This window comes from Semicossyphus pulcher, unplaced genomic scaffold (assembly GCF_022749685.1).
Source record: "Semicossyphus pulcher isolate SPU_LCO1_2020_fin unplaced genomic scaffold, fSemPul1.0.p SCAF_13, whole genome shotgun sequence".
NCBI classification, from domain to species: Eukaryota; Metazoa; Chordata; class Actinopteri; order Labriformes; family Labridae; genus Semicossyphus; species Semicossyphus pulcher.
Window position 1 is genome coordinate 24,195,170 of NW_027211637.1, and position 15,615 is coordinate 24,210,784.

Here is a 15,615-nt window from a genome sequence, read left to right on the forward strand (position 1 = left end):
GGTACTTTATTGCGCGGTGACTGAAACCGGGTCGATTTTGTGCTGCGCCAATTAAAAGGAGCCATCCGCACACTTTTTGATCCACGCTTTTTGACCCTCCGGCTCCTTGAAGATCACCTCTCTGCCTGACCAGAACATTGTGTCCTTTGCGGGGAGATCATGACTGCCAAGCATCGAAAAGGAAAAAACAACCACAAACACGAAGATAACTTTTTCAGAAATGAGGTTACGGAGACAGAAGTTCGCGGAGGAGCGAATAATTACGCTCTTCTCTTGATTTTGTTTCTTATGATTGTAATTGGCGGTGCTACTGGCGCATGGTTCTGTTTCCAGCAGCACCAAACTTTAACCTACTTAACAGACAATCTCATGGGCATGCAGATGAAAATAGTGAGGCTTCAGTCATCGCACGAAGAAATGCGACAGTCAAGTAGCAAGGTAAGGCTTTAAAAACCACAAACTGCCTTTCCCTGTGAGATTAGTCATCTGAGTTTGCAGCCATTAAAGGCACAAGACGCCCCCTTTCATGGCCTGTAACCTTTTAAAGAACACGCTTTCAATCTTCTTCTGAGCTTTAACACCTTAAAGAAATAAGTAAAGGCCTCAGCACATGCAAACAGTCCACGTTGCCACTTACAAGTAAGGAAAGTTAGGAGCTGCAGGCCTCTATCAGATTTCAAAATGCCAGGAGTCTCTCTGGAGTGAGCACAAAACGCTGCTATTTCTAACATCCACACAGCTGCTGACGCTTGTAATGAGGATTATTCTTGACCTACTACTGCAGGGACACTCAGAAGTAGTAAAAGTTATCTTTTATCTTATCAGTAAAAGTTCTCTGTTGGAAAAAGTTTCTGGTGCCAGTGGAGAACATGCTTTCAGGGCTGTGCGGAGGATGCTGCCAAAATAATAATACACAAGACAGAAGTGTGCCAGGGCTAAATTTAGTGTGTAATTTTGATACTGAACACCAGTTCAGAGGTTGTTTTCAGTCCATCGGGAAGATTGTAGGAGGACAGAGTGATGATTGCTTTATCTGTATTTCTGCAATGAAACATTATCTCTTAATACTCTATAGTTGCAGGCATCCATAGTGTTTTTTGTTAGTTTGAATGAAGTGAGCCAGTTATGTCACTGCAGACTTCACGGTTGCCTTGAGCAACATTTCCCTCTACCTATGAAGCTCACAGAATGTCAGCTATTTCCTTGTTGCTGCAGGCAAATCTAGGAGGAAGAACAAGATTTTTTTGTACTTAACCTAAACAAATGCACTCCTCTCACTCTCACCCTTATCAATGCACCTCCAGTTTATGTGTTGGCTAGCCTTGAATGTGGCAGAAACGTTGCATGAGAACAATTAAGCTAGCACAGTCTTGTTAGAGAAATATTTCCTGACTCACAAACTTGCCTGCAGTTGCAAAAGTTTAACTGGTTGGTTTACTGTCCTGAATCCGTCTCCTGGTAAACATACGCATCACTGGCACAGTCAAATGTTTGTTGTTATGTAACTGAATCAAAGAGTTTTTACTAAAGCTTTAATGAGCATAATGAGACGGGTTCGGATTTGTTTCCATTCAGATATTAGTATGAATTTAGGACAGCAATAATGAGGGCTTGTTTCTTAGATTTTGACTGATTGAAAATGATTAAAAACAATAATTTTTGCGTCACTGAGTCGTCTAAAAGCTGGGTTTTTATGAAAATAATTTCTTTTTTGAGTAAATTAATAATAAAAGTATATTTTAGTATAAAAGTGGGCTTTGTATCTCAGGAATTTGCTAGTTTTTGAGTCCACTTGTACAGTCGTTTAGAGATAACTTAACCTCCTTCTTGTGTGTCTCCTCTCTGCAGCCCATCTCAGAGGGTCTGGAGACCCGCCTGATTGCTCTGGAGGAGTCCTATGCAGTGGCCCAGAAGCAAGTGGGAATGGCCTTGGCTACAGCTGAACAGCTCAGGACGTCCGACCTCCCCGCTCAGGTGCTGTCGCTCCACACTGAGATGAAAACCCGCCTGGCTGAGATGCAGCAAGCCACCGTGTCCCTGGAGCAGCTGAGCCAGCTGCAGAGCCTGCTGAAGGGGAAGAGCGAGGAGTTTGACGGGGTGAGGATCCAGGTGGAGGGTCTGGCCGAGCTAAGCGCCGAGCTGTCTGAGAAGGTTGAGGTCCTGACGGGGAGCCTGGGGGAGGCAGAATCGAAGCTGGAGGAGAAAGCGGGACAGGTCGTCACACTGAGCGCCACCCTGGACGGACAGGCGGCGGAGGTGCTCAGACTGAAGGAGCAGCTGGGCACCTACGAGGCTCAGCTGGAGGCCAGCACACAGGAGATGGCTTCTGTCAGGTAGGTCGTGGAAAAAGCAGCGCTTTTGGAGCTGTGGAGGAAATAACTCGCCTCCTCTGACCCATAACTTTATGTTGACTTTGTAAAGCCCTATTGGCTGTCACTGTCTCTGTGTTACTCTAGGGCGGTGTCGGGAGGCCTCATGTTCACATTGTAAGATTGTCCCGATCTGTATAAACATTTGTCTTGTGTTGGTGACTTTTGCAGCAGAATGATCTGTGTACATTTTTTGCCTTTGTAAGTCTGCAGTCTTTGAAGCTTATTAAAACATCGCCCATTGCCTACATTGTAACATTCAGGGTTCAGGTTTCATGAGGCTACAGAATTAATACTAAAAAGTTCCTCACACAAAAACAAATCATCTCAAACAGGGAGTTTTCCCTTAGAAGCTCTCTGACTTTAAGTATCTTCTGTCTTCCAGAGAGTTGCTTGCGAGTGAACAGTCCCAGCGGGTCCAGCAGGCCAGCGTGGAGGAGCAGCTCAATACGGTACGTCAGAGTCTGCGGGATCAGAACTCAGCGGCCCACAGTCTGCACTCTGGACTCAGGGCTCAGCTGGAGAACATACAGGACCAGGTAACCAACATACAAGATATAGACTTAAATTCCCATTTTGTTTCACTTCCATGAGTCAAACATACTCAACAATTCGGAAGTGAAAACGCATAAATGGGTCAGAGCATGTAAAAGACTTTAGATAAGAAAAAGACTTTTCGAAGCAGAACATGCCTGACTTGCCTTAACACATACTGTCAGCACACTTGGTCTCTGTACTATTTCTGCTCACTGTGGGCCCACAGGGAGCCATAACATGATTTCATCTCATTAATCTGAAGGAGCTAATTGCCTGGCATGGATTCTCGGATGGATTTGCATCTTCTCTCTTACACTCATCCAGTAAAGATGCATGCTGTCACTTTTTCAAAATGATGTGTCGGCTAAGAACTAATCTACATTCTTTTATTGCATTTCTCGTCTTAGCTGGTGGGAGAGACTCAACCTCCTGCTGAGCCTGAGGAGCAGACCGAGGAAGAAACCGCTCCCGCAGCTGATGATGAGGCAGCTGCAGCAACTGAAGAAGAAGAAGAGGCACTTCCTGCTGATGTAGAACAAGAGGCAGAAAAAACAGAAGAAGAAGCGGAGGCAGAACAACCAGAAGACGAGGGAGAGGACGCAGAAGAAGAGGCAGAGGCAGATGAAGGAGAGGAGGCAGCTGCACAGGATGACGCTCCTGTCGAACAGAAGGACTCTGTGACAGATGAAACTGCTCCTTCAGAGGAGGTAGAGGCAGTAACGGAGGATGAGACAGAGCAAGATGAGCCTGTTGCCCCAACAGAAAAGGAGGAAGAGGATACGATAGAGGCAGAAGAGGAGGCATCGGAAGGAGAGGAAGTTCAGGAAGAGGTAATAGCAGAGCAGGAGAACGTTGATGAAGAGGAGGAAGAACAGCTGGATGTAGCAGCTGAAGAGGATGCAGATGAGGTCGATGAGCCATCGGAAAACAATGATTTCCTAGAGGATGAATGTAAGTAACAATCTTAAGGAGACAACTGTTTTTATTTTGGTTTAAATGTTGGATTTAAATATCAAAAATCTCTCCTAATATTTTCTTGTTTTATGTTTTACAGAGCGCACGCCACCAGAAAGGGATTTTATTCACACCGGACACACCCACCAAGCAGAATGGGAACTTTCTCAGTCTAAAGACACACTCTTAAATACGACACATGGTGTAGGGAGGCATTATTGATTGCTGTTGTTTAGGTGCAGGTTTCATTATGTGGTTGCTCTTTTGAAAGGCAGAAAAAACGGTCACTATGCAGTCTGCGCTGAAGTCTGTACCTCAAAAATATCAGATGGTTGTTAAGTTAGAATATGAATATTTCAGGGTTTACCTGCCAACAATAACCTCAGAAGCCTTAATCCATAAGAGAATCACTGTCTTTTACAGAGCCCTTTCCACTTCTCATCACTTAACTGGAAACTAACAGCCAAGGACAAAACAAGACGCCGATGCAAACACTGTTTCTTAATGCACTTGAAGCCATAAGTAATGCCTGTCTTGGTGACATTAAAATGTTTCTTATTGTCACTGCCTGAAATGCATCATTAGACTGTTTTAGAATAAAAACAGTTGCTGTAACTTAATGTATCCCAGTTGTTTACACTGGCAGAACTGCCAACTGAAGAGCTAGAGGATATGATGAATAAGAGATTCCTGAATGTATCAGACAAACTGTAGTTGATAGGTTTTTTATTTACTTTTTGAAGTACTTGCTGTGTTTCAGTACTTAAAACTTGGAGGCTTGGTTGAATAAGTGTGGCTCTTTGTGTGTTTTTTGCACTTTTTAACCGTATACAGTAGAGTGCTGCAGGGATGAGGTCAATGGGATTTTTTTCATCAGATTGGGATTATTGCAGAAAATATGCTCTGTGGCGAAGATTATGATACATAGAAGCTTCAAAATTCACAAGTAGGGTGTTTACTTAGCATTTTGTGCCATTGAACAAAACAGAAAATTCACTTAAAGTGCTAATTTCGAAGATCTTGGTTTCGTTCTCTTTGGCGGCACCTATGGCGATAAACGGAAATTGCGGGAGCACACTTCCCAGATATCCAGACAGTGTTGTGTGACATCCACGGTTGGCTCCGGTTGTAACTCGCGGTCGCTTTCCTTTTCAGACTGTTTGCCTTCATCTGAGCGTCGAGTTTGTTTCCTTTTCTTTGGATTTCACTTATTTTTTGAAGTTGTATCTGTAGTCATCCATCTTTTCTTTGTTTGTTGAGCCATAGTAGATTACTGTTTACTCGCAACGCTTGCAGAGACCGAAAAATCAGCCGCTTAGCTCCGCCTACCCTCTCTGGCAGACCAACCACTGCTGGGTGATGGAAAACGTGTCACTAACTGGGCGCGGCTTGTGATTTATTTATTTTTTCCACGAAAGTTGCACCAGACACCCAGTCTGCAATACTGCAAATGCAAAGGGTTTCATCAGTGGGCCATAGGCTCAATCACCATTGTGTTACCTCATTCGGCGATAGATGGAGACTAGACATTAAATGAAAATCTTTGACATTATCACTTTAAGCTTGTGTTTCCCACAGAACTTATTACATGCATCTAACCAAAAACCCATCTAAAACTCAACTGACTTAAAGATGAGAGAACAGGAAATGCTAGCTCGTCTCTGGGTTTCAGGACTCATTCCTGCAGCGCTGTACTCCAATCAGAACACAGCTGTAGTATTGTAAAATACAGTGGTCTAAAAGTCTGAGTCCTCTACCAAGAACTGTTTCATCAGCTTCAATAGTTTTTAGCTCATCATTTAGTCATTTCACACTTTACATCAGCAACAAATAATAGATACTCTATGCATTCGTCAGGACTTCTAATAGTTACTTTGGGAAAAAAATAGTCTTAAACCATAAGAAGAGCTCAGTGAAGAAACTCGGGGAGAAACTTGATCCATGGAAAGTTAACTCACTGTTGACCTGCAACTAAATTTGCATGTTCATGGGTGACATAAAAATGCCTGATTAGGGGTACCTTACCATTTCCATCAAAAACAAATAGTCCTGTGTGACTAGGAAATGTAACTGTACAGTTAGAAATAGGTGCAACCTGAGAGATTGGAGTTATGTAAATATAAACCAAATAGAAGGGCTACTTTAGGCTGCATACAGGTTTCATAGGTCACACTATCTGGCTTTGACACAGAAGAGATATTTACATGCAGGACACTGACCCTTAACATAAGTAGGAACTATTCCAGGCCTGAAATCTAAAGGTGAAGCGAGGAGTGCATGGATCTTATCTCCACAGTCACCTGATCTCATGTCTGGAAACATTACAGACAAATTCAGGGGCGAAACATACGGTCACATCATGAGACTTTCACTGCGATGCTCTGAGGACAACTGGAATAATGTGAATTTTGAATAATGCTCTGCTATTCAGGGTGCAAGCTGTGATTAGAGTAGAGAGTTGACAATATTTAGCACAGAATTACCTCTGTGGAGACATGACCAATGTTTGTGTGGTCAGGCTTCACAAATGTGGTCTACTTTTCTGAGGTCTTGGTAGTGAAGTAGGGCTTTTAGACACCACTGTACATTTTTACTAAAACCGTTATTCACTTTTACAAAATGCAGTTTTTGTTACTGTTAGTATGACACTTCTCCCATTGTCGTGTTTTTAAAATAAACTCTGGTTCTTTCACCTATGTATGCCTGATTCTGTGCTGCTGCATCATACATAATACATATTGATTGCATTACATTAACAGTGCATTAAGCAGTGAGAAATTAGCTGTCTCATTTCCTCCCTCCTGGATATTGTATTAGGATTACCATATGCAAACCCATCACCCTTTCCACCTATTGTATAAGGGAGTATTTTACTGTCAGTTAGAACCCCAGTTTGTATCACCCCTTAACCTCATGTTGTTCCTCTGGTGATATATTATTTTTTTGTAGTCATAAAATCAACAAAAATAGAATAAATCTGACTAAAAGTAGAGACAAAGCCTGATACATCTGTATTTTGCCCTTTCTTGATGAAAACATAGGTTTGTGACCTGTTTTTAGCAACAAACAACTTCAGTTAGAACCAATTCACCATACTGAAATTGCAGCCATTTTTCTCTAACATCAACCTGAGGGTCAAATGCTGTTTTAATGTACTTCTGTGTTGTAAAATTTCAAGTTGTTCACAGGGAACATTTGCTTTCTTTTTGCTCCATTTCACCACTTTTGGCTTGTTCAGCATCTGAAACGACAATGCACAGTGAAAGACTGGAGGGATATCGGCCATATTTCAAGGTAAAACAACAAATGATGACTCACAAGCTAACTTAAGACAACTGCCAAAGTTAGCATTAGACCACTTCTTTGCTAACTTTGCTGTTTTAGCTTGACACAGTATTTAAAGCAAGGATGTAAACTCCTAGCTAACGGCAATGTTAGCTAGCTTAAGATAATGATGGTAAGCTAAACCAATTTTAGCTAGGAGGTGGTCGAAATGCTTATGTTAGCTCATTTTACTTAGCTTCAGTACCTAATGGGTTATCAAATGTGTTGTTTACCTTGAAATATGGCACAATGTCACAATATTGATTGCTTATTAGTTGAAAAACGTTTAACTGTAAGTGTTTAAAAGGGTGTAAAACCTATAATTGAGCTTCCATAGTTTCAGATCAGGAGAAGGCAGACAGCAATATGCTTAGGATGAATTTAAACATGTTTTTTATTTAACACTTGCTGTTACCAGGATCCTGAAATGTGTTTACAGCACACATGTTAACTGAAGTGAAGCGTGAATGTAGACTTGCTTGCATCAGACCTTGGTAGACAGAAAGGCTAAATTGATTATTTGTGCATCATCCAGATAAGCAGGAAGCCTCTCTCTCTCTCTCTCTCTCTCTCTCTCTCTCTCTCTCTCTCTCTCTGCACTCCAGGCTGCTACAGAGTCATTTGCTCCAGCCTCTCCCTCTCATCCCTGCTGCAGTGCCTCAGTGCCTCCGTCTGTGACCTTCCACGGGAACCATGCAGGCGTTTGTTCCCAGGTAAGTTTCTCAGAATAAGTTATGCTGTTCTATTCCTGGATCCTTGTTACACCTATTATTCATCTTGAGTCTGACAAGCTTCTGGTTTGGCGAAGCTCCTGGACATGTTTGTCATCTTAAAGTGGAGCAACTGTGCCCTGATCAGGCACTGTAGGCCCTGTTTGAACTAATATAATGTGAGCTTGTAGTTTGTTGCTTTGGGGACTGAAAATGTTTAACTCTCTTTGATCTGCTCGATTAGCTTTTTATGTACATTGCTAATTATAATTATTAGCTGAAGGATATTATTCTAAGCAATTATGGTTTATTAATTATTAACAATGTTTTATTTTCTTGTTTAAGAGAAGCCTTTGGCTGCATGTGGGCTGCAAATTTTGTTGCTTTTCTAAATTTAATCATGATTGTAATAGTTAAAGTTAATGAATCTGTTTGTAAGCATCTGCAGCTAGCCCTAACTTGTTTTATGGTCGCTTACTGCACTGTGTCCTTTGCGGTATCCTCTTCTAGAACTGTGCACAGTCATGGAGTACATTTCCTATGCTTTGTGCATAAACAGTAGAGTGTGCTGCCACTGACTCTCGGCGAGGATTCAGGGTGACTCCACAACAGAGAGATCAATACCAGTAAAAGCAAAGCAGAGGAAGGGCGGCTCTCTGGGTAAAACATGAGCCTCTCCTCTGCTGCTTGCTCAGCTCTTTCTGTATCTGTATATCCTCTGGTGAGAACCCTGCTCAGGCTTTAAGTCACAATGGAAATGCAGAGCGTAGAGCTTCCCTGATTTGATTTATATCTTGTTAAAAATAAGATTGTGTAAATCAGAGGGACGTAACACCTGCTGATGCAGCCTGAAGTGTATGTTTAGGATGCACAGCTTGTGAAAAGAGGCTTTAGGATCCTTTTTGCCTTTCTATTTAGAAACAAACAGTCGACATTTCTTTAAAAAAGAAATGAAAACACACAATATAACTCCATTCATGAGCACATTTCAGTTTATTAATGTGCGACTGTCCAACAAGGCCAAGAATACATATAATGATATTTAATAGCAACAACACTGAGGCAGGTTTAGACATTTATTATTTCAGTTTATATTTGTGCTTCCTCTGTGCAATGATCTTAAATGCAGATGTTAGAGCCACATAGAAGATTGAGTTTATATAACAGTGAGCCTCATTTGAATATAGTTGTAAGTTATATAATTTAATAGGGAAGGATATTGGTGGTCCCTTAATTGTTCAATCCTGCTGTCGTAAATGGTTGCTGGTGTCGTAAATAACAGCGAGTGTAGTAAAGTGCTGTGTGTGGCACCTGTGGGCATGTGTATGAGGCATTCAGGCAAGCAGGACGGGGAGCACCAGTTTTTCTGACCGTTGCCAATACGTGGGCTTTATTTTTGTAACTGTCGACTTTTGTTTATTAAAGCGGTTGGTCTCCTTCATCTTTTGGAACAAAAGGAAGTTTGCCTTTTAAGGAACACGTGTCAGAAACCTCACGTCCTGCAAGAGTGGACACTACAATAGTTGTGTGGAATCAGAGACATACATGAGTGCTGGAGCCAGGTGGTCTAATTTGTAGGACAGGAAGTGATGGTTCGGTCTCCTGGTACCTGTGAGTTTAAGGGTGAAGGGATGAGGGGGTGAACAGGAGCCCCCTCACCACGTTGATTTAGCCAAAATATCAAGACCCACGAATAACTTTCAAAACAGCTTTGTGCAAATATAATCTTATTAAACTTTATTTGGTTCAAATTCAGGGCTGCATGGTGGTGCAGTGGTTAGCGCTGTTGCCTCACAGCTAGAAGGTTCCTAGTTCGAATCCCGGTACAGACGATGTGGCCTTTCTGTGTGGGTTTTGCATGTTCTCCCCGTGCATGTGTGTCGAGAACATGGGGTACTGCGGCTTCCTTCCACAGTCCAAAGACACACTCGTTAGGTTCATTGAATTGCCCGTAGGTGGGAATGTGAGTGTGAAAGGTCAGTCCAGGGTGTACCCCGCCTCTCACCCAATGACAGCTGGGATAGGCTCCAGCCCCCCGTAATCAGATTCAAGTACACCCTATGCTTTTATACTACTCACCACTGAAACCATAATAACAGCAGTTCTTTTTGTGTCAATCAATATATGTTTAAGATTGTCTTTGACTTTTGTTCTATATTATTCAGGTCACATTAATGTGGTCTGTTTATTTCCCATCGGAATCTTTATGTTGACTGTTTTGTTTTTGTTTCTTCCACTGACCCAGGTCGTATCTGACCCCGGTCAGGGATGAAGAAGCAGAGTCTCAGAGGAAAGCGAAGTCTCGTCACGCCCGACAGACCCGCAGGTCAACACAGGTAAAGATCAAACGGCTGACAGAAGTTCAGGCTTTATTGGACTGTGTGTTGACAGTTGGCAGGTATAAAGCTGTATGAATGATCTGCAGGGTGTGACTCTGACAGACCTGAAAGAGGCTCAGAAGACCATCAGTCTGCCTCCTCAGGACAGACAGACAGAGGAAGGAGGCGCTCTGGATGAAAGGTCCTGTCTGAGGAAAAGCTCTGCAGAAGACAGGAGAGTCAGGATGGGCCTGACGGAGACCACGGAAACACCAGAGATCAGCCCCAAGTGGAGCAAAATGGATGAGGTTAGCAAGAGACATCCATGCAGGAATCAGATCCTGCTTCAGGGGATGTTTGTGATTTATCTTTAACTTTTATATATTTGTTTTATGTACAGCAGGGAAACATTGAACCCAGGTTAGAAACCCTCGCTGAGTCTCCGATGAACCTTTCTGCTGGATCCTGTGGCCTGACGTACTGCAACAACTCCTTCAGAGGTCAGAAAAAACATTCATCTCTTATTGACATTTGATTTACTTCCTCATTGTTCAGGTCCAAATAAGTACAGCTCTGGAAAAAAATAAGAGGCCACTCCAAATGTTCCTTAAATCAGCATCTCTCTCTACATGTCATGGCCGGCCCAGTTTAGATGTGATGTGATGTGATCAAGAGGAAGATGGATGGTCACAAGCCATCAAACAAAGCCGAGTGGCTTGATTTTGGCCTAACGTCACCCAACAGCAATGTGACGGACTGGTGGAGAGCATGCCAAGATGCTTGAACGCTGTTATTAAAAAACAGGTTATCCCACCAAATATTAATTTCTGAACTCTTCCTAACTTAAACATTAATATTCTGTTGTTTAAACATGAACATGAATTTGTTTTCGTTGCATTATTCGAGGTCTGAAAAACAGCTTTTTGTTATCTTAACCAGTCGTCATTTTCTGCAAATAAAATACCTAAATGAGAACATTTGATTTGGAAGTGGGGACAAAAACAAAAGTTCATTTTACACAAACACAAACCTACAAATAGTAGAACCAGAAAAGTTTTTCCTGTCGCGGTCTCTTAAATTCTTTTTGGAGCTGTATGATGAAAAGAGTATTGAACCATTGAACCCATTCCCTTTGCTAGAAATCAGGCTTGCACATTAGATGACATTGACAAAATACAGCAGACCATACGTTATTACAACAAATGAGTGAATCTTGTTGTTTTTTATATTAGATAAGCAATGAGGGTAGAAAATCTATTTTTTGTGTTTGCCAAAAAGTCATTCACAGCCATAGATATGTAAAGTGTTTTATCCTAAATAGAGACATTACTTATGTTTAGGGTCAGTAAGAGACAAGAGAAGTCTAACTACCTGTTAGACTCCTTATGGGCAAATTGGTCTAAAAATTATTTACAATTTGGAAATGTTATGCTTCGTAAAAACAACAATCAACATTAATTCCAGGTGTAAATCCTAGTGTAAAGCAAGATGGATCGAGGTAGGGGATAGAGGTTCCCTCCCCGGAACTGCTTCTCAGCCAATCACCCACGATGGTGGACACCTCCCTCAATAAACCACTGCAAAACAACAGCGTAACGTTTTCCAGCTTTTAAGATGGCAAACAGATATAATGTATGATTTTCTGAAGTCGACTTTCATAGATATGTACCTTTAAATACAATTAGGAAAAGTCATTTATATCAAGGGGGTACAACTCTATTCTTTGAGCAATAAGAAAAAGGGATCAGGTTCTAAACCGATCTAAGTTTTTCACCTAACTCCCCTTGCTCGTTTTCATCAGTGATCAGTAAGTGTGCCTGAAGCTCTTCCTCTCTGCGTTCAGTTGGAGAGAGATGGCGACGAGATGAAAATCAGAACCCTATTGAAGATGCAGCTCAGTCGACTTTCACTACAAAGCAGCAACAGAGGCGCCGCTGCTGTGTCTTTGAAGGTTCAGACTACGGCTCTGTGGAGGTATGTGCAAAAACAATCACACGTAGCCACCTGGGAGGAAGATGATTTGAAAACTCTTTGCTTGATGTTTGTCCTGTTGTTTTCCCTTGCTGCCACTAGATGGCACCAAAAGATATTCATATTTTGTTTTTAGTTCTACCAAGTAATTACAGCTCACTTGTAACAAAGTACTCACTAATACTTTGAGATATCTTTATGTCTAAGTTTTTAATGACATAATTTGGTTATTGACAGAAGATTAAAAATGCTCTCTTTCTAATACAAAAGGCGTCTAAACAGCTGAATCTTAAGCCACCGTCTTTTTAATGTTCAGTATTCATTATCGTCTTTGTTTTATATCCACCTCCTTTTTCTCCGTCGCCTGAAGCCGAAGTTTTGCTTCAAAGGCAGCTGAGCTCAGATCTCTGATGCAATATTTTGAGCTGTACCGCAATCTGGATGTGAAGCATGTGCTCAGAGATTCTTTTAAGTAGAAGTGCTGGTTAATGTCTCACAGAGAGGACCAGCCCCCCATCTTTTTCTCCCTCTAAGTCGCTTTGCTTCTTCACATCACATGGCCGAGGTGTCTCAGCATTCCATACCTTATTGGGCAAAACTGAGACGCTCTCTGCTCGGACTTAGCCTTGGATTCGGAGGGATTGACTTTCTTTTCTCTTCCCCTCTCCACCTGCCTGCTGCATGAGAAAAACCCTGACCCTGATCCTCATCGCTAATTCCTCCTACCGGGTGCAACCTGGCAATTCGCTCGAGTTTCAGCGCGGATATTCTATTTGTTTGTGTCTCTTAAAAGGAGATAAAAATAGACGACACGGGAGAACAGGAAGCAGAGGTGACACGCAGGCGATAAGGCAGCCGAGGGTGACTTTTACAAGATTATACAGTACAGTATGAAAGGAAATTGGTTTCCCTGTGAGCCGACACAAGGCCATTGGTTCAGCTGTCCCCCGTGGTGGAATCTGACACACAGATCTGTTGGTAACATGAGAGTCTCTCAGCGTTACAGAGAGGACTATATCTGTCTGTGATAATCATACCAAGCAGCCAGGTTTCATCAGAAGCATGACAGGCGGCCCATCACCACGGCCGACCTCTGCGTGACTCCATGATGATCTGAGCAGATTTTCCACGTTGAATTTCAGCGACGGAAAGAGAGACAGGTGCAGAGCAAGTCGGAGACTCTGCTTCTTTTAAGTCCGTGATAAAGGAATAAACAGAGACAGAGCAAATTAAAACTACCTTTGCACATGTCTTCCACATTTACTCAAATACACTCCGTGGCTTTTATTCTGTATTCATGAAATGCAGAAGAACAATATCCCATCTAGAAAGTCCTGAAACTAGGAGTGAGGATCAGACCGGGGAAACTCTCCCACAGCAGTGCCAGAGTAGTTCACTGCAACCAAGTAACAGTCTCTGCACACTAAACCACACATATAGCTAAAATACTGCATACATGTTCAGTTTCTTAAATGTATATGGGTATCTGAAACTATATATCACTTAGAGGCACCTAAGGGTTCTTGGGGGTAAAGTAGCACCTCTATGTTATTGTTATGTGTGCAGATGGTCGGTCACTAGAACTAAACTGAAGCCACATCTTAGGTAAAATAATCAAGTCTGTTTTGCTTTGTGTTTCGTTCTCTTGACTATTTTCTCCATCTTTCTCCTGTGTTTTGGTTCAATTCTTCTCACTCATATCGTTCTTTGTATCTTTTCGCCCTGAGCAGGAATGAGGGAGTTTCAGAACAGCGAGGTGCTGCGAACCTCACTATAAAAGGAAGATAGCAATGAGCCGGCTTGTGCGCACTATGGGAATAATATAAGGGGGGTTGCAGGGTTGTTTAAAGGAACAGTTCAACATGTTGGGAAACTTATTTGCTGTATTACAGAGACTTAGATGTGAAGATAAATACATCTTCTGGCTTCCTGTGAGGCAAATATGAAACCCCGGTAAGCAGCTGTAAGCTTAGCATAAAGACTGGAAACAGCAAAACTACAAGCCTGTTTCGGTCCCACAGTGACAAAATGTTTTTACTAGCACCTTTAAAGGTCATTAAATAACACTTTTATCTTGTTTATTAGAAGGAATCCTCACAGACTTTACCTTAAATAAATAAATATACTATCTATAGCCCAAGGCCTTTGTGATTGAGCCGATTGCCCACATGAAATCTCTTTATTATTGCTGTGTTATGAACTGGGTTTTAGTGGCGACATTACTGGGAAAAACAGCTTTAACTCATATGAGCATGAAGCTGTGCACTGTTTTTCCAGTCCAGTCTTGGCTAGAGCTGCAAGTCAAGCAAAAAATCAAGCACAACAGACTGCACATCACTATAAGTGTCGCCTTAAACAAACAGAACAAAGAAGTTCAAGATTATTCATTTATATTTACAGGGTATAAATATAAAAGTGAAACACTTGGACAGGGGATGGGTACCACACTCTGTATTGGCTTAGCACAGCCTAATCCTCTCATAAAACTGAACAGTTTTTGTACAAATGAAGGCAAATGTTTTCTCTGCACCCAATCTAAAAACCAATCAGCTATAGTCTGACGACAATATAGCCTCTGGGAGCGACGGCCAGCTTTTCAGGGCTTCCGGTGTAACCAGCGGTTAGCAATGAAGGGCTTTCGACCAAGACTTCCTTTCCACTTCCTGTGCAACTTGATAAGTGAGAATATACCGTAAAATCTGGAATATAAGTCCCACAGGAATATAAGTTTTGGGGAGTATCCCAGAGAGAAAACGGTTTTCTATAGCTATTTATCAATAAAAACATGAATACAAGTTATTTCAACACTATTTCAATTTATTTTCATTAAAAACACATTAAAAACACACACATATTACAGCCTACCATCTGTTTTCGCCATGTCGAGTTTGCTATCCTGCTAGCTAGCGTTAGCTGGCAGCCTACGGTAATCATTGTGAGGGTGGCGGCTGCAATGGCGATCATGGCGGTGCATGTGACAAAGCGTTAGCAACAAAACAGCGAGGAAAACAGCACTGCGGCATATTGTAAATAGGAGACGTTGTAGTGGGTTGGACTGAAACAGTTTAATGCGGAGGGGTGACGTCACCACTTCACAACTTCGACAACTTTTGCTAGATTACAGCTTCATCATCTGGGTAAAATACCATAACACAATAACATACCTCTCTGCATTTTATACTGGTAAATTGGTCGCACCGGTATATAGGACGCAGGCCACTTTATAGATGAAAAAATATATGTTAAAAGTGCGTCAGTGTTCCACCCTTTTGCTCTCCACGTTTACTGTTTATTCCTGCATGCAATAAAAGCCGTCTGATACCTGATTGGTCAGTGAGACTACAAACGCACTACAAATGAAAACCAGAACACTTCAGCTCTAGATTTAGCTTTCTTATGCAGAATGTGTAAATAGAGATTCCCTCCACACCT

The 15,615-nt window shown here is 41.9% G+C and overlaps 1 protein-coding gene across 2 annotated transcripts; it reads left to right on the forward strand.

The window, feature by feature from the left end:
- LOC138589897 (uncharacterized abhydrolase domain-containing protein DDB_G0269086) lies at positions 1-6,538 on the forward strand. Of its 2 annotated transcripts, none has more exons than XM_069660376.1 (5): positions 1-438; positions 1,849-2,333; positions 2,755-2,908; positions 3,314-3,857; positions 3,961-6,538. In XM_069660376.1, coding segments are annotated over exons 1-5 (1,464 nt in total). In that variant the 5' UTR covers positions 1-159; the 3' UTR covers positions 3,963-6,538. The 2 variants fall into 2 exon arrangements, with proteins under 2 accessions (XP_069516477.1, XP_069516478.1); XM_069660377.1 differs by having other exon boundaries at positions 2,755-2,821.
- Positions 6,539-15,615: the final 9,077 nt, after the last annotated feature.